This window comes from Mus caroli, unplaced genomic scaffold (assembly GCF_978045245.1).
Source record: "Mus caroli unplaced genomic scaffold, Mus_caroli_1 scaffold_12, whole genome shotgun sequence".
Taxonomy (NCBI): domain Eukaryota; kingdom Metazoa; phylum Chordata; class Mammalia; order Rodentia; family Muridae; genus Mus; species Mus caroli.
Genome location: NW_028227267.1, coordinates 16,724,469 through 16,750,553, shown reverse-complemented (window position 1 = coordinate 16,750,553; position 26,085 = coordinate 16,724,469). Strand labels below are relative to the sequence as shown.

General features: G+C 43.1%; 1 protein-coding gene across 17 annotated transcripts in view; it reads left to right on the top strand.

Annotated features, from left to right (window-relative positions):
- Nucleotides 1–26,085, top strand: part of Kcnma1 (potassium calcium-activated channel subfamily M alpha 1) — a 700,771-nt gene that overhangs the window by 451,184 nt on the left and 223,502 nt on the right. For all 17 annotated transcript variants that reach the window (XM_021182666.3, XM_021182664.3, XM_021182654.3 and 14 more), the window contains exons 6-9: nucleotides 8,966–9,041; nucleotides 17,809–17,884; nucleotides 19,669–19,839; nucleotides 21,359–21,450. In XM_021182666.3, coding sequence (XP_021038325.1) covers nucleotides 8,966–9,041; nucleotides 17,809–17,884; nucleotides 19,669–19,839; nucleotides 21,359–21,450 — 415 coding nt within the window. The remainder of the gene's footprint in view (nucleotides 1–8,965; nucleotides 9,042–17,808; nucleotides 17,885–19,668; nucleotides 19,840–21,358; nucleotides 21,451–26,085) is intronic.

The following is a 26,085-nucleotide window of genomic DNA, read 5'->3' as shown; positions in this document are numbered from 1 at the left end:
CAATGCCACCACAGAGTAATTATAAACTAAAAGCTTAATATCAATGTTATTTAAAATATTTAAAAAATGGAAAATACCTCAAATCTTATATAGCTAATAATTTCATTAAATATAAATGTATATAATTTTTATATATTTATATGGTATAGTTTTACTGGGAAATGCGTACTTTATGTTTTGTCTTTTTGAAAAAAAAGTTTCCAAGTTGCTACTTTAAAAAAAAAAATCTTCTAAAAAATAATTAAGAGGCTAGAGACCTACAACCTTTCCACCCCTTTCCTATGATTGTCCCCATGTCTTGAGTGTAGGACTTGTATTGTATCCACTGGGCACAGGAGCCCCACGATTGGTGGTCTCTGTAGCTTGACCCCTAGTGGTTTTCTGTAGTGGTTCTGTCTGCTGCAAAGAGAGCTTTTTGATAAGGGCTGAGAGCTACACTTTGGCTGTGGCTATAAGGACCGGTATTAGAGTTCAGGTAGGAATTAAACAATTCCTGTTTTTGTCCTTCCTAGCTCTTGATCCCTGCCATTCTAATTTCTATGTCCTCCTGTAACTTAACTCTACAAGTGTGTTCCTTGTTACGTGTTTGTGCATGCGCATTATCTGTAAAGAAGATGTGCTGTATATACGTAAGGAGACCTACTGTAGTGCTAAGCTGCTTTCTCTTTTCCTTAATGAATAATTTTGCAATGAACATCTTTGCTCCTACAGAACTTGTTGTAACATCTTGGGCTTTATTACCGGAAATGGAATTAGTTTGATTCATAATGTTGAATTACTTCTAAAAAGGCTTTCTATCAATTTGTAATTCCATCCTCAAATTATAAGACTCGTTGCAGTCATCTCCCTAAACAAAACTCAGAGATGCAGCTAGTGGTATGCAATGAATATGGTGCTTACTGCATTTTGTGTGATATCATCTTTTTTCTTCAACCTCTCAAAAGCATCTTCACAGCACATGTATTGATTATCGTCAGCACATTGTACAGTATGTCTCGAACTGATTCCTCTTTCCCAACTGGAATTTTATAGCCAAGAGTTGTGTCATGCCAGTTGTGTCTCTCTGAGCTGCTCCTGCCCCCTGGAAACCCACTGTCTAGTCTCCAGTTCAGTGAGATTGACTTTTTCAGGTTCAGTGAAAGAGTGAGTGAGACCAGACAATATTTACTTCTCCTCATCTGCTTGTCTCATGTAACGTCACGTCCTCTCTGCTCATCCAAACAGGCTTTTCTTCTCCTATCCCTACACTGTATCCCATTGTGCACATGTTCCATATTAAATTCCATCCATTCACACTGGAACATGGGTGGGTCTTATCTTGGCTCTCTATCTAAGTCTTTGGTCTGTTTTGATTTGAGTTTTGCATGGGATACAATTTCTTCCATTTCAACCAAACATAATTGATTCAAATGACTCTTTCCTAGTTATATTTTCTGTTCCATGATTTTCTGTTTTGATATTTTGAGCATAGAGTACTTTTTTCAGTCAAAGAAATTATTTTTTAAAAATAACCTGTTTGATAGATCTCACAGGTCCAGGTAAGTTGAGACTGCTGGTCTTTCTATGGGGTTGCCCTTCCGCCTCAGCTTCTTCCAGCTTTTCCCTAAATCAACCACAGGGTCCCTGGCTTCTGTCCATTGGTTGGGTGTAATTATCTGCATCTTTCAGCTGCTTGTTGGGCCTCTTGGATGACAGCTATGCTAGACTTCTGTCTGTAAGCATACCATAGCATCAGTAATAATGTCAGGTCTTGGAGCTTCTCCTTGAGCTGGATTCCAACTTGGGCCTGTCACTGGACCTCCTTTCCCTCAGACCCTTCTCCATTTTTGCCCCTGCAGTTCTTTTAGACAGGAACAATTCTAGGTCAGAGTTTTTGACTGTGGGATAGCAATCTCATCCCTCCACTTGATGCTCTGCTTTTCTGCTGGAAGTGGCCTCCGAGATCTCTCAGACACTGAGCCACCAACCAGGCAGCATACACCAGCTGATATGAGGCCCCTAACACATTTACAGCAGAGAAATGCCTGGACTGGCCTCAGTGAGAGAAAATGTACCTAATCCTAGAGAGACCTGAGGCCCCAGGGAGTGAGGAGGTCTGGTGGGGTGGGGGGTGAAAGGGGTGGGGGACATCCTCTTGGAGACAGGGATTTGGGGGGAGTTTGGAATGAGGAGTAGTCAGAGGGCAGACTGGGAGGGGGATAACAACTGGACTATAAAAAAGATTACAAAATAATAAAATTACAAAAATTTAACTGTTTGAAGTACTAAAGATTTAGTCAAGAACCTTGCAGATGCTAGGTGTGTGTTCTACCACTGAACTGTATTCCTAATTTGGAAATGATCTTCGTTGCACTGCTGTTATTGTTGTATCATTTTTAGCTGGGAATCTTTGTTTTAGAACTGTAGAAATTTGATCTTACTTCATGGTTGTGAGCCTCATATTTCAGAAGTTGTCTGCTTCTTTTCACCTCTCATTTTAGATAGATGATCTAGTAAGTGTGCAAGCTTCATTATTTTTCTGTGTTAGAATTTACATTGGATTTGAACTCATCTTGAATCATTTTCAATTATGATGAAACATGACTGAAGTTCTTCCCAGCTGTTGACCAGATATCTTAGAAATTAATCTTACACTCAACTTGTGATTACTTCTTTAACGAATGCTAACTTCTTATGTAAGAATATTTTTATATAAGAATATTTCTCTGCTTTTTACCTTTCTATCCCTTTTCTCCCTCTTTCCCTTCCTCTCTCCTTGTCTCCCTCTCTCCTTCCCTCCCCTTCTCCTTCCCTTCCTTTCTCCTTGTCTCCCTCCATCACTTCCTTCCTTCCTTCCTTCCTTCCTTCCTTCCTTCCTTCCTTCCTGTTGTTTTGTTGTTTTTTTTGTTTGTTTGTTTGTTTTAAGTCCAGGAATCACTGTGTAGCCCAGGCTGGCCTGGAACTCTCTCTATAGACCAGGCTGGCTTCTTGCTCACAGAGACTTCCTGTCTCTGACTCTCAGGTGCTGGGCTTAAAGGCACGTGCCACAATTCTCAGATATGCTTATTTATTTTTCTTATTCTTTTGTTATTTTTTATTATTTGTGATAAATCTAACTTAGATGGTTACTGTGATTTCAACCTAATAAGATTTCTTGGTGGCCAAATAATGTGGTCAGTTTTGGTAATTGTTATATAGTTTACTGAGTAATGAGTGTGAATGTGTGTGTATACATATATCCCAGGATGTCCTCCCTTGACGGAAGCAAGACACCAATGTTGTTATCTCTGTCTCTGTTCTCTTGGTTTCTCATATCCTTATTTCATTTTCACTTTGTTGTAGGGGTGTTTAACTTTAGATTACTGTTATTTATTATTTATTTTTTAAAAAACTCATTTCACATACAGACAATCAGTTGCTTTTATGTTTTCTCTTACTACATCCTATATCCTATTTCTGCTGGAATTATTTTTCTTCTAGTCAATTCTGTCTACATTACTTGGCAGAAGCAATTTCTTTTGAGGCCCGTGAGGGGATCTGTCCCTTGCTTTCTTGCATCTATTGCAAAAAGTGTAGTTTTACATTTTTTTAAAAAGTGAATTAAATGGGTATAAGATCTTCCAGTAGGAAGAGATCACTATATTTTTCAATTCGTTTCTCAGTTATTCACCTATAATGGTTTCCTTTGCTAGTCTGAAGTTCCAAAGTTTCTGATGTTTAGAGCCATTCCCACTAGCATAAGTTTTAGTTGCATAGGTACGTAATCTAGTCTTGATTTTGTTCTTCTTTTCTTTGCTATGACTTGCCTATCCAATCACTTTTCTTATATTTAACCATAAACGTGAATTAATAAGTGCTCTTCATGCTGCTGACCAACCCCCCCCCCCCGAATCTCTGCCAAATGCTGAATGCTCTGTGCTGTATATAATAACACATTACAACGCTGATGTCTTTTTAAGTGGCAGCTAAATAGCATGTTCCTCAAAAATTGAGTTCATATATACAGGTAGTGTGCTGAGTGGGTGAATTATTGGCTTTATTGGCTTTTAAGTGACTCAGCAATTACTCAGATGTAGGGGAGTTGGAGGGGCATGTCAAAATAAAGCATACTTCTTTAGGCAGCATAAATGAATGTGTCAATATGGAATGACAAATTGAAGGTTTACAAAGAAAAGATACTCTAAACCAGAGGTTCCCACACACGGTTGCATCTTAGAATCTGAACTTTAAAATGTCCTATGCCCAAACTGTACCCCTGACTATTCATTTAGAATATCCTGAGCTGGGTGGCAAACTCTGTGCTGGCTTTCGTCTTCAGCCTGCAGATGTAGCAGGATGGTGCAGGAACTGCCAATCCATGGGCTGGTCCCTCAGTGTGATCTCCTGACCAACAGCCCAGACTTGTTCCCAGCACAGAGCATCAGGCCCCTCACAGACCCACTCAGTCTAAGTGTGAACACTACTGACTAGATTAGACCAGAATGCCTCCAAAGCAGCTGTAGCCAACTAATCCCCGTGCTCTATTTATATGAACAGAATTCCCCAGCAATGAAACTATACATGCTTTACATCTCATTCACAGCAAAATTGAGTCCTTGAACAGAAACTAACATGTTCATTGATCTCTGACCTCTGTAGCCATCTGCATACACACACTGCATCAAACACACACACACACACACACAGAGAGAGAGAGAGAGAGAGAGAGAGAGAGAGAGAGAGAGAGAGAGAGAGAGAGAGCTGAATAGGCTTCCTCTACCAACCCCACCTCCAGCCCCATGATGTTCAGCTAACTCATTACAGGCCTAAAGCCAGGTGGCCAGAGCTCGGAAACAGAGACAAAATATGAGTTTTCTTTATAGCATTGATTGTTTCTATGATGTTTTGCCACAACAGTAGAAAAAAATGGCACAGCTTCTGTCAGCCCAGTTTGGACCTGGAATGGTCTGATGGTGATCTGGTTCAGAGAAGTGACCACAAGTTTGGGGTCTGGGTACTCTCCACTCTAGGAACATTTCTTTGAGAAGCCAAGTGTTCCCCCCTCTTTTCCATAGACACTTGGCTTTGCACAGTCTTCTGGGTAGCTCCCATTAGGAAGACACTCAGGGCTAACTAAGCAGACTTCCCTAACAAGATTATAGGTTGTCCTTGTTTGCTTTCTGTTGTTGTCATAAACACTGTGATCAAAAGCCATTTATAAAGGAAAGTTTCTACATTTTATAGTCCATTATCCAAGGGAAGCCAAGACAGGAACTCAAAGAAGCTTTAAGTAGTAACCATGGAGGAATGCTGCTTACTGGCTTACTCCTTGCTGGTTTGCCCAGCTTGCTTTCTTATACAGCCCAAGCCTACTTGCCTAGGGATGGTACTGCCCATAGTGGACTGATCCTTTCTACATCAATTAACAATTAGCAGAATGCCTCACAGACATGCCCACAGTCCATTCTGATCTGGGCATTTCTTCAGCTGATCTCTCTCTTCTCAGATGACTCTAGGTTTGTGTCAAGCTGACAGTTAAAGCTAATCATGACCTAGATAGACTTATGCCCCCTCCATTCCTTATATTCCTAGCTTCTTGGAAGTCATTAATTAGTATGTGGCAATCTGCAAACACCAGCATTTAAGAAGAAGAAGTTTAGGGCAGTGGTATTCTATCATTGGTTTGACTATATCTATCTATCTATCTATCTATCTATCTATCTATCTATCTATCTATCTATCTATCTATCTATCTATCTATCTACCTATCTATCTATCTATCTATCTATCCCTATCTATCTCTATCTATCTATCTATCTATCTATCTATCTATCTATCTATCTACCTATCTATCTATCTATATCCAACTGTGCACACAAGCACACAAACAGGAGCATGTGTAGCTAAAGCAGGAACATCTGCCATGTTACTAGTGGGTCTATCCCAGATGACTACTTCAAGTTCAGTACCTCTCACTTTATGACATGGTGTTGTAAGATCACTGGGTGGCCTGAAATGTGAAACTCTATTCTCCAACCTTCTCTGTCTGACCTGATTTAATGTCTTGATTGATTGGTTGATTGATTGATTGATTGACTGACTGAATGGTTCGAGCAACTTGAGAAATCAAAGATGGGCTATTCGAAAATGTTTTAATTGCTGATTTTAGTCTTGTAGAGTTACTTGAGTAGTTGTCAAAAAATGTTTGTTAAAAAATTCAGAATTTTGCCCAAGTGTTATCAGTGTGTTAGCTTTTCATCTGAGATAAACAACCAAGAAGTAGGAAAGATGGATTTGGAGTTGCAATTTCGGACGCTTCAGTCATGGTCATTGACTGTTCCTTCGGACTCAGTGCCACTGTGGAGAGTGTTTGCTAGAATGGAGCTGTTCACCTGGAGGAGGCTGGGAAGTTAAGAAGAGAAGAGGAGGCTGGGGTTCCAACATCTTTTTTCAGAACATTCCCTGTAAGGCACATTTCCCATTGATGCCACAGCCAGAGAATGAGCCTTTCAGATGTGAGCTTCAGGGGAACACATAAGACTTAAATGAGAGCATCTGACACTTCCTGTTTAATATCCTCCCCAAGTCTGATGCTTATATTCAGTGTTTAACTTATTATTATTCTTGGAATGTGGAAAAAAATCAACCAAACAGACATATTTTGCTCTTTTAATTTCATACCATTTTTCTTTTCATTTCTAGAGAGTTCTTTTCTACTGCGTTCTGGCTGTTGCTTTTGACCCTGGAGTTGTCTGTACTTCCTTTTACTCCTCCTGTGATCTCCACGCCATTACCTGCATTTACCTGCATTGTGTCTGCCCCCCACCTCAGGCCCTGCTTCTTTGTTGTTGCTGTAGAAACAATTTAATCCCAATATAGAATTTCTACCCCTACCTTTGATCATTCAGTTCCTGGATAAAAGACACAAATCATCTTTATATTTATAATAAGCCTTTATCAGCATTAATGTTGGGTATATATCTATCCCCTATGCTATTAATCTATTTCCTATCAATAACCCCGAGTTATTATTTACTATGCTTCCTCTGGGCTTTTAGTTGGCTTAACTAAACTCCAGTTGGCCAGCCCTCAGGGCCATGGTGTCCTGACTCCTAACCATTTTTCTCCTCTTTCTACCTTCTTCTCTCCTGCCTTGTGGTCTACCATAACTCCAAGGCTGAGACTACTAAGCCTTGCCCAATTCTGCCCAGCTATAGACTTTATTCGGCAATCAGAAATAACTTGGGGCAAGATCACATAGCCTCTCTTGGGTCTACAAGCAGAAAAGGACTCTGCCATCTTTGGGGCAACCAGGTCTTGGGGGCCGCACATAGCATTACAGTACATAGCAACAGATCAAACCTCAACCTTGTTTTCACTGTTTTGAGGCAATGTCTGTTCAGATTTGGATTCTGGCCGTGTTGGACAGCCTTCCAGCAGTCTGATAAGATTGTGTTCTCACAATCTTCTAAACCTCTTTCCTTTCACCTACCTTGATTCTCATGCCTGCCTGTTGCAGTTAACAATATATATATTCTTTAGCAAAGTAGGAATATGCTTTCTGAAAATCACCTCTTCTTCACAAGGATGGATTATTTTCTGATGAGCAATGCTGCCTTTGAGCCAATATCACTCTCTCCCTCTTTCTCTGTAAGTCCAGGACTTCCATCTCTGAACTGTAGCTTAGTTTTGACTTGTTAGCAAGACAATTCTACACTGGGCCAGTTTTGTTCAAGGCACCCAGCACTCAGGCTTCACTGTGGAGGAGCAGCGTGAGCTCGCCAGTGACACTCGTGCCTTGCTTCATCTCACCGCGCACATTAAACTTCCTTCATGGTCTCCTTAAGGGGAACAGAATGACTTCTCACCCTGTGCACATAGCTGCCAGCTCAGTCCACTGTGCTGGGCCACACCTAGCACTTGAGGTGCTTTTGAACACACAGGCGAGGAAATGCCCCGGGAATGGGCTCCCCAAGCCTGTGGATGTCGTTTGGCGAGCAGGGCTCCAGGGCAGTGGTGAAGATCTTAAGATCCACAGCCTATTGGGATCATTTTTGTCACATGACTTAGACAGAAAGAGAGTGACCCTTAAAGAAAGAAAAGGAGTTGCAAAGGAAGAAGCTGGCTGTGGCAGAGCACCTCTGTAACTCTGCCACTTGGGAGGTAGAGGATGGAGAACCAGGAATTTACTACAGAGTGATTTTTGTTTGTTTATTTATTTGTTTTGTTTGTTTGTAGTCTGCCTGGCTACCTGACACCCTGTTTCCAAAAAAACAAAACAAAACATCTAAAACAGTTCATTGATTGTTGTCTCTCTCCACTTAGAAGCTGTAACTCTTCCATGCAAGGGAGGCTATGGATGAAAACAATAATTGGCATTAGTGAAAATGGAACTATTAAAATTTTGAATCCCAAAGTCGTGAAGTGTGATAACTTATTGACCTGTGCTTTTTTTCCTTTCTCTTTTATCTTGTTTTTAACTGGGAGAAAACTTAAAATATTGTAGAACACAGGTAACTCTCTGGGCTAGAGTCTTTATTTTATCAGGGCTGAAAATAAAGATTAAAAAAAAAATCTCAAAGTCATAAGGTGATCCGATTTATTCTTAATCTGCTCTTAAGCACAAGGGTTACCCTGAGTGATCCCAGTTCCCAGTATAATTCAGAGACCCAAATTCTGCCACACCACTGGGTAGCTCAGGAAAAGGGCTTTCCATCAGGGCTCACCAGAGGAGACGATCCTTCTTAATGAGGGCTCCCTCCTCCAGCTTGTCCCCTTATGTGGTTTCAAACAGCTCATATTTAACTGGAAAGCCCATTCACTATCTAAGATTCAACCAGTGAAGAATCCAAATGAAGAGACAGGTCCAAGGTACTGGAGCATTCATCTTCTGCAAGGCCTACACACCCTGTGAGCAGACACGAGTGGCCTAACTCAGGCAGCCACTGGCTATGAGCAGGACACCCAATCCTTAGAAGTAACGTGTCTGTTTCATTTTTCTTTCCAGGCTTGAGATTTTTAAGAGCTCTCAGACTGATACAGTTTTCAGAGATTTTGCAGTTTCTGAATATCCTTAAAACAAGGTAAGCTACTCATTCTTGTCTGGTTCCTTTGGATGGGGCTGTAAATACCGAGTGTATGTTTTCATTGTGTTAAAATGATAGAGTTACATTACTCACAGAAAGAGCTGGAGAGCTCACCTACCAAGGTAAGGCTTGCAGCCTTCTCCTCTGCAGGGTCAGGGAGAAATAGGAGAGAGGCAGAGATATGGTTATACATGTGGGGAAGAGGAGACAGTCCAACAAGGTCACATGGATGGCATCGAGGCACCAAGGTGGTCTGCACCATAGGCATCCTGGGAGAGGCCCATCCATCGTGGATGTGGGATGGACTCGCTCACTGACTGGGAAGTCCTTGTTGCCAGGTCCTCAACCCCCCTTCAGTTACCACTAAATAAGAAATTGAACTTGGCTAGAAAGGCAAGAGGAGCAACAATGTTCTTTGACAGGCAATCACAAAGCTCATATGGCAAACAGAAAATCATCTCATTCCTAAGTCCATTTGAGCTGTCTCACTTTATAGCCATAGAGCTCTGAAGGTGTGCTCTGTAAATTGCCTTGTGGGGGAAACCCTAAAAGCCTCCTGTCAAATGCACCATGACTGCTTCTGTTAACTGCATTATGATCTGGAAAACATAGCTAGGACAGGACCAGAAATTCCCTAGGGGGTCCCCTACCTGATGACCTGTTGGCGCCCACAGCTGGCCTGAAACCTGGCCTGTGCTGGTAAGCACACTAATAAAAGGGTCAGGAGTGCTCTAACAGGGAGCGACTGCAGCTCATAAACTTCTCTACTAGGAAATTACATTTTAAGAAGACCCCTTCTAATGTTCCATTTCCTCTGTGGTTGGCCTTAATGTGTCTGATGAGTGACAGAAAGCAGGACACCTCTGTGTTGTGCCGGGTATAATTAATGTACCTGCTGCTCGAGGGCTTGGATTCTGTTGGTTTCCTACGCGTGAAAACCTAGCTTCTTGAATCCGGTATATCTGGCAAGTGTGCTTTTATTTTGTTATTGATCCTTATTTCAATTCTATATTATCCTCCTTTCCAATTATTCATTTGTATCAATAAGAGATAAAATTCACTTTCTATTGACAGTGCAAAGTGTACAAAGAGCCACGAAGCTCTCTTAAGTTATGCCTTATCCCTTTATATTTTATCTTCAGAGGTAAAAATTTATTGCTCCTCTATTTTTTATTTATAATATTATTCATAGATAGTAATTTTTTAAATGTACAGTAATTCTTAAGTGTTCTTTGAGTAGTAGCCTTAAGTTTTACCTTTTAATAGATCTTCTGTGCAGTAGGATTATATTACTTTTGAAATAGAAGTGATTAACAAAGCTAGTGTATCTAACTAGATCCTTTAGTCCCAGAACTAGGGAGGGAGAGGCATACAGATCCCTGTGAATTTGAGGCTACCTGTCTCTACATAATAAGTTCCTGACTAGTCAGGCCCACAGAGAGAGGCCTTGTATCAAACAAACAACAAGAAAAGCATATCTAGTATGAACATATACCGAGCTTGCATTACAAGGCTGATCAGGCCCCCCATCCCCACTCTCAGGGAGAGTTGGTGGGTATATAGTACCAAACTTGGGACCTGTCCTATAGATTTGTGTTCTAGCAGGGACTAGGATAGGGGTGCTATAATGGAACCATACACATGCTCTCACATACCCTCGGGTCTCTTTCTTCTGTTTGTCATTGACCTCATAAATCAATGAGACTTGTTCTATGACACTGGGACTCTAGGAAGATCCTAGCAATACTGCAGGGAGAATGGTGTTCAGGCCCTCCTCTTCCCATGCAGATCTCCTCTGAGTGACCATGATATGCCATCTGAGTATCTTTTACCAGCCTTGTGTTAGGACACTCACCTATTTCCTGCCCCTCAGCAAAGATGGCCTTTCTTTTAGATTTAGAAGTTGGATATGGCTGTCTTAGAGAACAGATTCTTCATAGCTATGTAGTTATGATGCTGCTTAATTTTCCAAGCAAAGGAGGTTGACAGGAGAAATGTCTGGGTGGAGGAAGAGGGATTGTGCTTCTGGGGGCAGCAGCTCTTTTGCACAGTAGCAGCAATTGAGTGACTCCAATCCTAGCCCCCAAGCAGCATTTTCTCAGGACTGTCACTTTCCACACAGAAACTCCTACTCTCAGACAATGTCTTTCCTCAGACTGGGTATGTCCCTGGTTCCTATTATTTTCAGTTAGAACCAGGTGACCATGTGAACCCTGTGAATCTAAGGTGAGCATCTATGAACGCACAAGTGAATATGGATGGTGAGCGTCCCAACAAATATTGTAGCTCGAAAGCTAGAGGTCTCATGGGATGGGAAATCTAAACCAGACCTCCTGCCAGAGTATAGGTGTTAGAACAGGAGTGAGCCCAGGTCTGAGATGCAGAGTTGTTGTGTTGGACCTGGTAGGAGCTGTGCAGCAGGGAAAGCCTTTCCCTAGGAGAAGAAAGAACCCTTGAGAAAAATCAAGTGTCTGCCATTCAGTGGGTCTGTAGGATGGTCACATGAAGGGTAGGGAAGATGCTCTGAGTTCTATCAAGATATTTGTAGAAAGCACACAGTGAGAGAGAATATGACACCTGTGGGACCTTTGAGCCATTCTGTGCTCCTGAACATGTGGTTGACATAGGAGAGTGAGTTTAGGGTAGGGAGGTAGGAACCAAATCTCTAGGTAAGAAATGCTTCCTTCAGCTGCAGGAACTCTAGGAGTGTGGGGACACTTTCTCCTTAGGGTACCAGGCTACACCCTGCTTCTTCCTTCAGACACTCCAAGATTGTTTCTCAGCTCTGTGGAAGAAATGAAGCCACAGGTTTCTAGGGTTTAGCCTTGGGCAGATTCTCTTGTGAGCCCTGTACACTCGGATGCTTTCATGGTGACTTTGTGAGGTGGGGAACTGTGTCATCATTGTTAGGAAAATCCTGCCTGGCTTTCTCTTGTAATAATCCCCTGCCAGTCTGAGGGGGGGGGGCTCTACAAATATGATAAAAATAATGGTTTGAAAACCATGGTTTTATTTTGTATTCTTCCATTGCTTAGTTCATCTTAGAACTGAGAGAAATGGAACACAGCAGTAAGTATGTTGGTGGGTGGGGAGAGGTAATTAAGAGGACAACAGAAGGAACCAGAGTGACAGAGTGAGCAGGAGGACAGGCATGGGATTGTGTAGCCAGAATCAGGGCAAGTCCCCAACCTGTAGGTTAGCAGGGGGCTAAGATTCTCCGTCTCCTGACTTGGCCTATTTAAGGAAGACCAGAGATTCTGGGCCATCTACGTGAGCTTCTGGAAGTTCCTCAGCCATCCTACAAGCTGGTGAGTCAACTTCCAGTGCTGGGTCATTTGCTCCACCATGAAATCCAGATGAAATCTGCTTATGGGCTTTAATCCCACATCTCATTCAACAAAGTCAATAATGTTTTTTAAAACATGGATTACCAGTACATTTGTTTTCTAAGACGAAAATGGCCTCATGGTTTCCTCTAATTGTTTAAGTAACATGTGCTTCCTGCGAACATTTGTACCATATGTAAGAGTGTGTGTAAAGGGTGAAGTAAGACACTGTGCCTGCCCTGTGCTGTGCTGTGCTCAGAAAGCCATTGCTCTCTACGGTGAAAATTTTCACTCCTATGTTGCCTATGTGCACAGCTGCTAACCAGTTACCCAAACAACACACGCAGGGAACATTTTTGAAATTACCTTTATTACATATATAGCCTTAGAAATGGCCCCAAGGCTGTTTGTGAAGCAGGATATTTGCTCCAGAGATTACAGGAAATACAAGGTTGAAGCCTGCCTGTGAGGGCCGCAAGATGGAGATGTTGAAGGCTTTTAACTGGGGGAGGAAATATGGACATAGCATTCTGAAAATCCATGTTTCCTCTAGTTGTATAGAATTGGTTTGAAGTATCTAAGATTTAGTAGGTCTTAAGACCAGAAAGGAACAGTAGTAGGGAAGGGCTTTTGAGGCCAAGCCTCAGAGCAGGTCAGGAGGATAAGGAAGAGACCAATACAGAGATAACTAAAGAACAAACTATAGAGATAACTTAGGGGCAGACATGACACAACTTGATTTTGATTCATTTTGTATCACAAAGTTCATTAATCTCATGTGACCTGGTCCAGTCAATTCTCCAATTTGGGACACTTCTTAGCTACCTAGCAAATGTTGCAAAGAAAAGATAAAAATGGCCATTGGCTCCTGGCTGTGCCCTCAACCAGAAGCAAGGTAGCAGTCAGCAAGAGGGCAGAATTTGTGCTTTCTTGTACAAAGTGGCTGGCATTTTCAAGGTTTACCAGGACATGTCCTATTTTCTGTAAGGGCAGAGATGAACTCTTGGCAGCTTTGGCTTTACTGCTATAATTTTCGAAATCAGACTCTCTCCCAGCACCTAGGGGTCCTGGGAAAGGTCACTGATCAGTCAGACTATTGCTTGCCTATTGATGAATCACTGTGTCCACCCATATCAATGACTGGAGTTCAGTGTTAGTCAGACTGTGCCAAAATTCCTGAGAAAACAACATAAGCAAGGAAAATTATTTGGGCTCAGAGTTTCAGAGGTTTCTGACCCATGGCTGGCTAGCTTTGTTGCTCCTGCCTGGCGGCAAAGTGGAGTGTCCTGAGAAAGCAAAGTTGGTCACCTCATAGCTACCTAGAGAGAGGGAAAATAAGTAGAAAATGGGAGAAGACATCAGAGACAAGATGTAGCCACCAGGAATACATGGCTTCTAATGTTTCTAACCTACTTCCTCCACTTCCTAAAGTTTTCAGACCCTCCCAAAATAGTCTCACCAGGTGGGGAGCAAGTCCTCTTAACCTATGAGCCCTTGGGAAACATTTCCTGCTGTGGCGGTTTGAATAAGAATGAGTTCTAGAGGCTCATGTATTTGAATACTTGTTTCTAATTTGGTAGAACTGTTTGGGAGGGATTGAGAGGTGAGGCCTTGTTGAAGGAGGTGTGTTACTGGGTGTGGGCTTTGAAGTGTCAAAGGCCACACCAGTCCCTTCCCCTTGCCAAGTGATAAGGATGGATCCTCCCAGCTTTTGTTCTAGGGCCATACCTGCATATCTGCTGCCATGCTCCCAGACATAATGGCTATGGACTTGCCCCAATAAATGCTTTTTTTCTATCAATTGCTTTAGTCCTGGTATCTTTGATAGCAATAGAAAAGTAACTAAGACACATACCAAACCAGAACAGCCACGGAGAATTCATGTATGGGAATTCACAAGTTTCCATAAAAACACAAAAATGACATTTACAAAAAGAGGGGGCAGGTTTTCATGGTCAGATCACAATCTCTCCTTCAAAGCAAGGAGCTAGACTCTGCATGGCCAGTGCCACTCTAACTACTGATAATTTCATGTTTGATTCAAGCCTTTGGGCTTGACCACAAAGGCTGCAGATAGCCATCTCCAATGACTTTTTTTGCCACAAATACTCAATGTCTTCTGCTGGCAACCCCTCCCTCCTTCGAAGCAGTCATCTTCCAGATGTCCAAATCCACATCCCAAAGAACAGAGAACACTCACCACCGGGGTTAATTTTGCAGGTTTTCTACATAGCTTTCAGGTATTAACTTGGTCGTAGGGTTCAGCTTGAAAGTCCACTTCCTCATGCGAACAATCTGTGATGTTGCTGATGTCATACAATTAATCAGATTTCCACAACAAACCTGGTCTGTCTCAGCAGTGGTGATTAAATGTTCTGCACTCAGCAAGAGCTCCCTTAAGCACCATTAATGTCCCAGTGACAATCATTTAGAGATTAATAATCACCATATTTAGGCCATTTCCCCAAAGCACCAAGAGACATCAGTAGCTTTAATATCTTAAAAAGACTCTGCATGGTTTTTGATGGTACAGTGCTTGCGCAGGCCCTGAGGATTGGGGAGTCTGGAAGTGACTCAATTAGGTGTTGAATTCTCCCCTGGAAATAGAGAGCAGCACATGCCTCCCCTCTCTTTGCCATAGGCTACCTGCTCTCCCTACTTGCTTCTCTTCAATATCAGATCACATCTTAGGGGGCTCGCAAGGGAGAGACAGGGAAATGGGCTGTTCTGCTTTGATTTTTCATTGAGAAATTTGCTGGGGGCAAGGTTTAGTGGTAACATAGCTGATGAGACAGGGCAAGCCTCAAGCTTTTGTTTTTTAAGTTGGCAATTCCATTCTCAGTCAGAGAACTTAGCTTGATATGAGGTGAAGCACAGAGTGACTCATTGAGATGTCTGGAAAAGGCTTGAAGGTCAGGAGTTAGCACAAGGCTGCTTGTGCTTGGGAGTGCTAGCTTCATACCACAGCATCCAGAGCCCTGGAGCTAACCATATCAGGTCACAAAGTGGGCAGATATGGCCAATTCGTATGTTCTCTGAGAATATTCTAGATGTGAGCCATTTCGGTTGTGTATAGGCAAGTGGCAGAGTGACTGGGTCCCAGAGGGAGTGACAGACTTTCTGCATATCTACACTCAGGACGTCAGCTTCCCTCCTTGCCTCTCTCTTCATCTCTTTTGGGCTTGTTCTCTGGAGGTCTTTTCAAGGATTGTATCTGAGAAGGATTAGAACTCTCTTCCACAAAGTTCCTGAAAAACTCTGGCAGGCTTCTCTGTTGGCTGATGTTGATGTTGGCTGAATTCCGTTGGACTATTTAGTAAAGGAAGTCCTTGGTGGACACCTTGGTCTCCCATGTCAGTAGCTGTGGGGAGATGGGTCGTTAGGAAGCGATGATGGGCAAACTACAGGGTAAGGGAAAAGAAGATCCCTAAGGCTTCCTATACTGTGTTCCCAAGCTACTTATATGAGGCCTGCCACTTGTAGCTGTGATTCCCAGGCAAGCTATCTACACCCCCTAATGCTCGGTTTCCTCAATGGTGAGTGACAGTGGTGTTCTCACCTACCACCTGCATTAGAGGAAAGAGTGAAGCGGGGGAGGACGAAAGCAAATACTTAGTACATCAAAAAGCTTCAGCAGTGCTCAGGGACTACAAACGGTGGGTGATCCTGGCGAGGACCAAGATGCCCAGGATGGACAGTCTGCTGTTTTGCCGGCATATGGTTTCCAACCCCGAGGATGTCATCCCACACACCTCAAAAGGCCACTTTCACCCACAACTTTGGAAGTGTTTACTCATTCTTGTCCTGAACTGTCAGAATCAACGCCAGGCAAACCGGGAACTTGGACTCCTCTCTTCAGTTATATAAATATAAGCAGAGAAAGCTCCCTTCGTCATGCTCCACCCAGGAAACATGACCACAGCCTTTGTTAGGAGGCCTCCCTTACGAATCCCCCAGACTGAGCAACAACAACCTCCATCCTGCCCTTTTAGCCGTATGCTCAAGATCCAAAAGCTAGCAGCCATCTATGCCACTGACACGACACTGTGGCTGTGCAGTAATAGAAAGTGGCTGAAATGGCCACAGTAGTTCCATTTCCAACTGTGGGGCCTACTGAACTAAACTTGTCAGTTTCCCAATTCCCCCAGATGATCTTGAAGGATCCTATGAGAAATTAGTCAGTGTACATCAAACATCAGCATGATGGTGTGTGGGTGCACTGCGTACATACTGTGAAAGTCTCAGATGTCACTATTGTTAACCTTCTAAGCCATTAGAAAGTAGATAATATATTACCCAAGAGAAAGAAATAGGCAGAAAGAGGGCAGTGTTACCATAGATGAATTATCCAAAGAGAAGGATTAGCTTCTGCTGGGGCTGTGTCCTAGGGTTTCTGTTGCTGTGAAGAAATATTCTGACGGCAGTAACCCTTATAAAGGAAATCATTTAATTGGGGCTGGCTTAAAGTTCAGATGTTCAGTCCATTATCATCATGGCGGGAAGCATGGCAGCATGCCGGAAGATATGGTGCTGGTGAATGAGCTGAGAGTTGTACGTCTTGATCCACAGGCAGTAGAAGTGACTGTGTACCACACTGGGCATAGCTGGAGCATGTGAGATCTCAAAGCTCACCCCTACAGCGACATACTTTCTCCAACAAAACCACACCTACTCCAACAAGGCCACACCTCCTAATAGTGCTTCCTATGGGCCAAGCATTCAAATACATGAATGTATGGGGGCCATATCTATTCAAAGCACCACAGGCTGCATTGGGCCAGTAATGGGAGAACAGGTAAAAGAACAGGTGGGAGACAGAGTTCTTTTCTGCAAGATGAACGTGATGGAAACATCATTAAATATAACTTCAGGACAACTAGCATTTAAATTGGGATTTTATGCTAGATCACATTGCTGAATTCAATTCATTTTCTGATATACAGATGTGTCCAGATTCTATTGCATGATGTCTGCTCTTCGGAGCAGAATGCCGCAGTGATTAGAGGTTGTGTGGTGATGTCCACAACACAATGGCTCAAACAAAACAAATACAACCAGAAAGAATTATCACACTGAAGAAAATAAGACATACTTGCAGAGATGATGAAGACATGGGGAAATGTCAATTTAGGTGAAGGATACACAAATTTTATTTACTCTTCTCTCTGGTTTCTTTTTAATATATATTTGAAGGGTTTTGTTTTAGACAAGTTAAGTTTTAGCAACGTTTGAGGGGTTAATGTAGGGTCTGGCTGTGATTTTCCTACAGACTCTGTTGAGACCCTCATTCCTGACCAATGTCTCTCACCTGAGTCAAATTTCCTTGATGATGACAGCAGCCTGCCTCTGCCCCAGAGGGGACACTGTGACACCATCGGGCAGTTCCAAACGGGCCTTCTCTCTCTAACTTTGGGACTCTTCTTGTCTCCTTTGTACAGTAACTCCATCAAGCTGGTGAACCTGCTCTCCATATTTATCAGCACGTGGCTGACTGCAGCTGGATTCATCCACTTGGTAAGTAGCCCTGAAGACCCTACCTTCCCGGCTGGCATGGAGCAGGCCCCTGCTAGGCCGTTTTATTACTTAACATTTGTTTTCTTGGAAAGAGACAAGTTTAGTTGTACATACGGGAAAGAGGGACAAACTACTCAATTTCCAGAATTCCCTACCCTTTACTTCCACCCCTGAAACTAGTTCCAAATAGTGAGTAATGTTCCTAGAATCAAACGACATCTTTCAGCTTCACCTGTATTGCTTCAGGGAGACGTGCCTAGTTTTTCACTCTGTATGCAATAACCTCAGAAGGCCACAAGATGGCAGTGCTTCCACAGCAAACGCCCAGGAAAAGTCTGGCACCTCTACTGAAAGTTTGAACTTCAACAGCTCTTTGTAAACAACAAATGCAAATCCTGGGATCTGTCCCTACTTCTCTCGCACAAAAAAGCTGCTTTTGACTGTCTTGCTAGATGACTTCTCAAGTTGTTTCAAAACCCCCAAATGGTTTTGGTTTTGTTTTTTTGTTGTTTTTAAAAACTAATGACTCTTTGAATGCTATTAGCAAGGCAAACCTTTCACACCTCCCCAGGGCAGATTTCTCTAGCCTGCTTTCAGAGAGAGTAGCTACTATGAAATGTACATTTCATCTGCACACAAACTGTTACAATCAGAAGAAAACCCCACCAGACTATAAAACTTAGCATAAGTGACTTTATTTCCATCTGCTAAACAAGATAATTATGGATTTTGCAAGAGTCCTATACATATTTTAATTATGTGTATGCCTGTGTTTTACTGTAGGGATATGTGCACATGTGTGGATGTACCCCTGGAGGGAAGCAGAGGGCTTTAGGCTCTCTACAAGTGAATGCTGGAAATTGAATTCCAGTCTTCTGCAAGAACAATGGTTCCTAACCATTGAGCCACCTCTCCAGTCCCTATGTAACTAGTCAACTTTCACCTTTTATCATTCAGTTCCTTCTGAAGCCAATTGCCAGTTCTGGGTTCAGGTTCCCCAAATCCTGCTGTAGCTCCCACTCTTTGCTCCCTGCTGGGCTTCAGCCAAGCTCACAGAACTGAGCATCTGCGCAGACCTCAGGAGCTCTGCTGCACAAGCAGAAACTATTGGCTCAATGGCCATTTTGAGGACGTCTGCAGCCATTTCTCTAATGGTGTGTGTGTGTGTGTGTGTGTGTGTGTGTGTGTGTGTGTGCATGTGTCTGCAGTTTCCAAGAGGTCACTCCTCTTGTTTCAGAGGAAATTTCCAAACCCCTTGAGGCTCAGAATTGCTGGTGGGCTCTGGTGAAGAAAGACAAGCAGTCCCAGAAGCAGAGAGGATGCTTTGGATTCCGGCTGTAGATGTGAGGTTGGGTCTCGTGTTCTTAGTTACACGAGTGAAAGGAAAGTCTAGAGTATCAGCAGGAATTCCCAAGGGCCTGGCAGAAGGAAGCATCTCACACCTGCCTTAAAGAGATGCTGTAAAGTGCACCAAGCATCAGTGATGTGTAGGAAAGCGCACCAGCGATGCTCCTTCTCATCCCTGTCCTTGGTGCCCTCCTCAGTCACAGGGCATTCCCTGTTGCTACATCTACTCCCTCTTCTCTGACAACCCCTGGGGTTTCTGGTGAATCATGCCTTAGTGACTAGCAATGAGAATCATCTATTCTGTATTGAGAATATGAAGCGTATGTAAAAAAAAACCAAACAACTTTCAGGAGCTCTGGGCATCCTGGTTTGCATATACTATACATATGAACATCTGATGGGTTTCTTTTCTCTCCCTCCCCCCTCCCTTGCTGTAGGTGGAGAATTCAGGGGACCCATGGGAAAATTTCCAAAACAACCAGGCACTTACGTACTGGGAATGTGTCTACTTACTCATGGTCACAATGTCTACAGTGGGTTACGGGGATGTTTATGCAAAAACCACACTTGGACGCCTCTTCATGGTCTTCTTCATCCTCGGGGGACTGGTAAAAAAAAAACCTCTTTCTCATTGTATCTATTTTAATGATTATTAATATTTTCCAATGCCCACTTCCTTAGACATAGTATTTTTAATGTGTTTTGCACTGGGAGCAAGTAACTGCCTTAATGCACCCAGGAGAGCTAAATCCAAATACCACAGTGTCTTTGTTGCATATTTCTTTATGTTACACTTATCCCTTAGAACCAGACATATTGTCCTCAGTGGGGACAGCCGTGTCACTAGGAACAAACCTAATCGTTTTAAGGGAGGCATGCCATTAATAAATGAGAGTGTCCTTTAGTAGAGGAATTCAATATCAGATATTGTAGCTGCTGTTGATTCTGGTAGATGCTGTCCAGACTCTGTAGATAGATGGCGGTTTCAAGAGCTCCCCTCCCCTTAATGTTCCTCCCCAAACTTCCAACAAACACTGTGGCTGGCACCTGCCCCTAAAGAGCAGGGTCCCTTCATTTAGGAAATGTCATTATAGTCAGGACATGATTGTGTCCAAAGCCCACTCCATTTCTCTCCTTGGAACAAGTTTCACTGGTTCCTATGTAGCAAGAAATCACTGCATACAATGTAATTCCAGGGAACAGTTGCTGCATTTTCGCTTTCAAAGTAGCTTATAGCGAAGTCTGATTTTTATTTTTCTGGGTATGAGGTACGTGGCTGAGATTCTAGTCCACACACAGCTGTGGCGCATGTGCACCGCACACACATTTATATGAAGTGATGCATACATTTATCTCTGTTTTGTATGCATAGGACATATACATTTTTAAAAAATGTATATAAATGTGTGTGGGGTGGACATTAGCAGCATCCCTGCAGGGTCCTGTAGTTCAGGAGACCCCATTATCCAGCCACAGAGCAGGATTTGTTGGGTAAAACATGGCAGCTCCGTGTCTCCTCGCTCTCCATCCTTTCCTCTTGTGTGATTTCCAAAGTTGACCTCTTATGCTTTTTAGTCATTTTTAAATGAAAATGTTTATTTTTAATCTTCTTTTTAGTGTTTAGTGTCTTTAGCTACTCATAAAAAAAATTCTCCTTTGAGTGTTATGTGGAAGGACCTTTTTGACAGAAATGTATACATGTGTGTGCAAGTGTCCATGCGTGTACATGCATGTGTAGCTGTGTACACATCTGTGTATGTATGTGCACATATGTGTGTGTCCATGCATGTGTGTATCCATGAATGCCTGTCATGAATGTGTGTGTGTGAGAATACTTGGCACCATTCTACAAGATGTCAGCTCGTTTACACTTGTCTCCTTTATATTTTTCTTGACTGTGGTTTGTTGTTTTCTACTGTCTAGGTCAACTCACGTATGTTGCATTCTGTGTGGTTTCAGGAGCTTTCCCCTTTGTCCTGTTATTGTTGTATAATCCAACACACGAATCCGTACCTTTACAGGTCTAATCCTTTTGTGTTTTCAGATCTTAGTATCCCACTTCTGAAAAGGTCACCCTTTCTTTGGCCTGTCTTTTTAGTCTCTCTCTGTCTCCCCTCTTCTCCTCAGGCCATGTTTGCCAGCTACGTCCCTGAAATCATAGAGTTAATAGGAAACCGCAAGAAATACGGGGGCTCCTATAGCGCGGTTAGTGGAAGAAAGTAAGTATGCCAAGAGGTTTTTGTGGCCTCCGCGGCGTAGGGGCCTCTCTGCATGCCATTTCTGTTTGGCTCTTGTTTCTTTGTCTCATGCATGTAGGCAATGTTTGCCCGCTACGTGCCCGAAATTGCTGCTCTCATCCTGAATCGGAATAAATTCGGCGGGACTTTTAACAAACATGGAGGCAGAAAGTAAGTCAGCTGCACCTGAGGACATGTGCTTGAGTGACTTGGAAAGTCTCTGCAGCAGTGACATTGAATCAAGCCCTTCTCGATATCCCTCCTTCCTGCTTTTTTTTTTAATGAGGGAGGGTGTGCATTCTGCAGAAGACTGGTTTCAGAGCATGGGAGGTGATTGGACCATCTTGAGGTCTAGTGACCATTCACAAAGTCCAAGAGAGAACAGTAAATATATTCAAAGGTGTCCATGTGCGCCTGGAACCATATCTTTTGCTCTCATACCTTATCATATTCACCAAGCTCATTTCATGAGCTGGTGATATGATCAAATTCTGGTCTCTGCAACTGAGGTCTCATGACTTCCTGGTAGGTCTGGCATGCACACTAATGGGCTAGAACTCTTTTCCCACTGTCCTTTGTGTCAGGCACAGGCCAAGGCCTGGCCCATCCTCCCTACTGGAAATGCCAGTGGCTGCAAGGAGACCTTGTTGATAAAGGGTTTCATTACACAGTGGAAATGCCTCCTAGGCAGGAAGTATTGCAGTTAGGGTGTCAGAGTGCCACAGGCAATTAGCGATATGGTTTTTTTTTTTTTTGTTTTATTTCTCAAACGTGAAGGTTTTCCTCTTGGGAACTATTCAAGTTTCTGCTCAGGTAACTTTTTCAGCATCAGTATCATCAGTATCAATATCATGAGCACCAGTATCAGAGCGTGAGTCTGGCAGGGACCAGAAGTCTTATTCTGATGTTGATGCTGGAACCTTGATCTTCTGATCCTCTAGTAGGGCCATCTCAGCGGAGGAGCTAAGGTGGAAGGATGGGATGGTTGCAACTGTCTTCAAAGGTCACTAAGAAGTTGCCCTGAAAGCTCTTGGGGGCCAATCGGCTTTGTTCTTAATTCAGGGTATGATGTGCATAGAATAAAATGGTCAAGCACGCTGTCCACCCCTAGGAGGATGTGCACTGATATACATACCAGGGACCGACATCTGCATCTCTATTAAAATGCAGAAAAGGGGCCCTTTCATGCCAGTCCCCTGTCCCCTATCATGGAATTATTTTATTTTCTTGCTTATTCTAACTGACTGTCAAATTATTACCTTAGTTTGGTGTTTAAGAAAACTAGAGCCTGGCCGGTAGGGCCTTCTCCCATGGCTGCCCCTCTGTCATGACAGTTGGCCCTGCTGGATGAAGCCCAGGGAGGCTCGCTCTGATTATTGAGTCCAACACATCCTGAGCTCAGGTGTCCAGTCCTCTGTTTAGAAAATGAGGAGGTGGAGAAAGGGCTCATTTCCTTGAACTACCCACAGGACAGCAGTTTCCTTTCATAGACACAAAGGACAGTGGGAAAAGAGGCCAGTTGGCACCTTCTCAGTAAGGCGGCATGTCTTTCCATCTCCCCCTATAGGCCTTTCCCCTTCCTATTATCTTAACAACCCTGGATGAGGTTAGAACCAAGCTGTTCTGATGTCTGGGCCATCGGTTGGTTCCAAAAGGCCAAATAAGCCCAAAGATTTTCCTCCATCATTTATCTCAAGCCAAGAGGAAAACAGCTTCCTAATTCAGTGTGCCTTTAAGATATGGGCATCCCGAGAGTCCCAGGCCCTCATTATAGCTGTCTCAACCCATTGGTCTCAGCCGGCATCTCCTTATCCCTGTCCCCAATGAAGTCAATAAAATCAATTGCTTTGAAATCTAAGTTGAAAGTATTTCTTGACTCTAATTTCCAGGTGGGATTTTTTTTTTTACAGAGTAGTATTTGTGGCCCAATATGGGTGGGCTGTTGGCTGACAGATTTTGTTGATGGGTGGCCCAAAATGAGGGTCTAAGACAAGCACTTGCTGGTCTGCCCTGGTCTGATCTGGTCAGGTTTAAAGTCTGGCATGTCCACCCAAAGCCCCACCTGCTGAGGACTTCAAATTATGGGCCCTCCTCCAGTTTTGTTCTGGCTCTGAAATCTGTTATCACCACTTTTAGATTTTGAAATCTTCTCTCTCTCTCTCTGTCTCTCTCTCTCTCTCCTCTCGACTCTGCCTCTCTCCTTCTCTCTCCCTCTCTCCCTCTCTCTCCCTCCTTCTCTCTCCTTCTCTCCTTCTCTCCCTCCCTCCCTCTCTCTCTGCTCCACTCTCCTTTGTGAAAGTGCATTTTGCTTTTAATGTTCTCTTTTGGGTCTCCAAAGTCCCCAGACCCTGCGGGATGTAGTGTACGTCCTGTCATCAACACCAGGGCTGTGCTCATTACTTTATGCATTGTTTCCTGGTTCAAAAGCTAATTACCAAGTAGTTTAAAGAAGCCCTTGGTCACTTAGATCTTTCATCAGAAAATATAAGCTTGGGAAAGGAGCGGTAATAAAGAGCCATTAGCACCCTTTGTTTGATGTTGGTTCTCCAGTCAGTAGAACAAGATTGATGAAATGTTATGTTTGGCCAAAATTTGAGTTTTCATTTGGAATTCAGTGTTGAGAGAATGGGCTGTCAGAATCAATAAGTTTCCTTTCGCTTGGGATATGGGCATGTGGTAGTAATTAGCAATATAAGGTCTTTACTTGAGCAACGAAGCATGGATTCTGGCAGCAAACATAATGAGAAACTACAGTTGTTCTATTCTGAACGTCAAAAAGTTTCCAGATAAAATTAAATGCATTTGCAAAAGGGAAGGGGCTTAACTTTGTTGAGAGCTGGAGTTGAGACTCTTAAAATAGCAGGCAGTACTTTGAGTTTTGCTGCATGCAAATATTGCATGTACTGTCCTCATCCACACATGTATACACACTTCCCGCCAGGACTGAATTCAGCAAATACCTAGAAAACAACTTAAACATATACATAGTTGAGAGATTTTTTTGGTATGTGCATATTTTACTCAGCAGTAACTACTCATAACAATATATTAACTTGTCAGACAACCAAATGTAACATATGATACACCAACTGCAGAGACACAAAAATGTGAAGTCCAAAGATCATTCAGGATGGGAAACCAGTGTGACAGAGCAATGTAAGGCTTGAAAGACACACCAGCCACATGCGGGTATTGGAGAATATGGAGGACAGCCACATGCAGGTGTTGGAGCATATGGAGGCCCCCTTGGTGCTTCCTTGTAACTTTTAATCAATATGTTTGGCACAACATAACCATTTCCTGTGGCATTCCCAAATCTTCCTCCTTGTCCACACTTCAAGGCCTTCTTCACCCTTTTCATTATGTCCTCTATCCCAGCAGGAGGAGCGGGCACCCATACATATACCGGCTGCTGTGCCACACATCTGGACAACTAAGAATAGAGACCAAAGTGTTATCATTTTTTTTTCCAGAGCTGAGGACCGAACCCAGGGCCTTGAGCTTGCTAGGCAAGCACTCTACCACTGAGCTAAATCCCCGACCCCCGAGACCGACATGTTAACAAAGGGTTCAGTTAGGGACCAAGAAACTTATCAATGGATAATTTGGAAATATTGTGGGCAATTAGCCCCTTGTGCTGAGACCCTAAATCTTATTCAGCATAGTAGCTCTCCTAGAGCCTAGCCGGCCTCCCAAGGCCTTTGACTCTGCCTCCTTCCTTCATGTACAATGAAAACTGCTCAGAGGTGGTGGAGGCATGGGTGAGACGGAGACTCCCATGGCCTTGGGTTTCTTGGTTTGCTGTCTTTTCCTTCCACAGCCTCTTATGGTTTCCTCAGAGGTTTCTTCTCTGAGTGTAATTCATTCTACTCCTGGTTAGTTTATGAGAACTGACAAGATCATGGTCCAAGGTCAGATGGCCAAGGGCCATGGAAAATAATTGGCCATGGAGAGGAATCCATCAGCTGTAACCCCCTGGATAGAGACAGCACAGCTGGGGAGCCATCCAGGCCTTGTGTTTCCCATGCTGTAGCTTCAATGGCCCCAAACCGAGGTAGTTCTGGCCCAGGTGTTTGGGACCGAGAGAAGAGTGTGGGTGTAGAGGGCTCCACAGATTTTTGGTAGCCAGAAGCTGAGAGGACACATGGAGAGAAAGGAATAAAAAAAAAAAAAAAAAAAAAAAAAAGACAAGGAGTGGACAAAGGAGAACAGGAAACTGGATGTAATTAGCATGGAAGGAAAATCTCCATGGTGACTTCCCAATTCTAGAGTGGGGAGCAGTTTCTACAGCCAGACCCATATCTTGCTCCAGAGCAATTGCTCTTGCTCTTGAGCTTCAGTGTTGGTCTCTTACATACAAACACCATACTGTTTTATCTAGATCAGTTTCAGGATTTGTAGGTTGGTCCATTTTGAGCTCTCGATTTCCAAGAGATAGAAGTAAACTTATTTAAAGGACTCCATGTATACCTGGGACCATATTTTCTACCCTCATCTGGACCCAATGCTTCAAGAATTCAGAGAATAACTATATCTCTTTCACAATCTCCAGCTTGCCGGGGCATTCCTCTCTGTTAGCTAGTCATGGGGCTGTATGCATCTCCTTCTGGTTTCTTA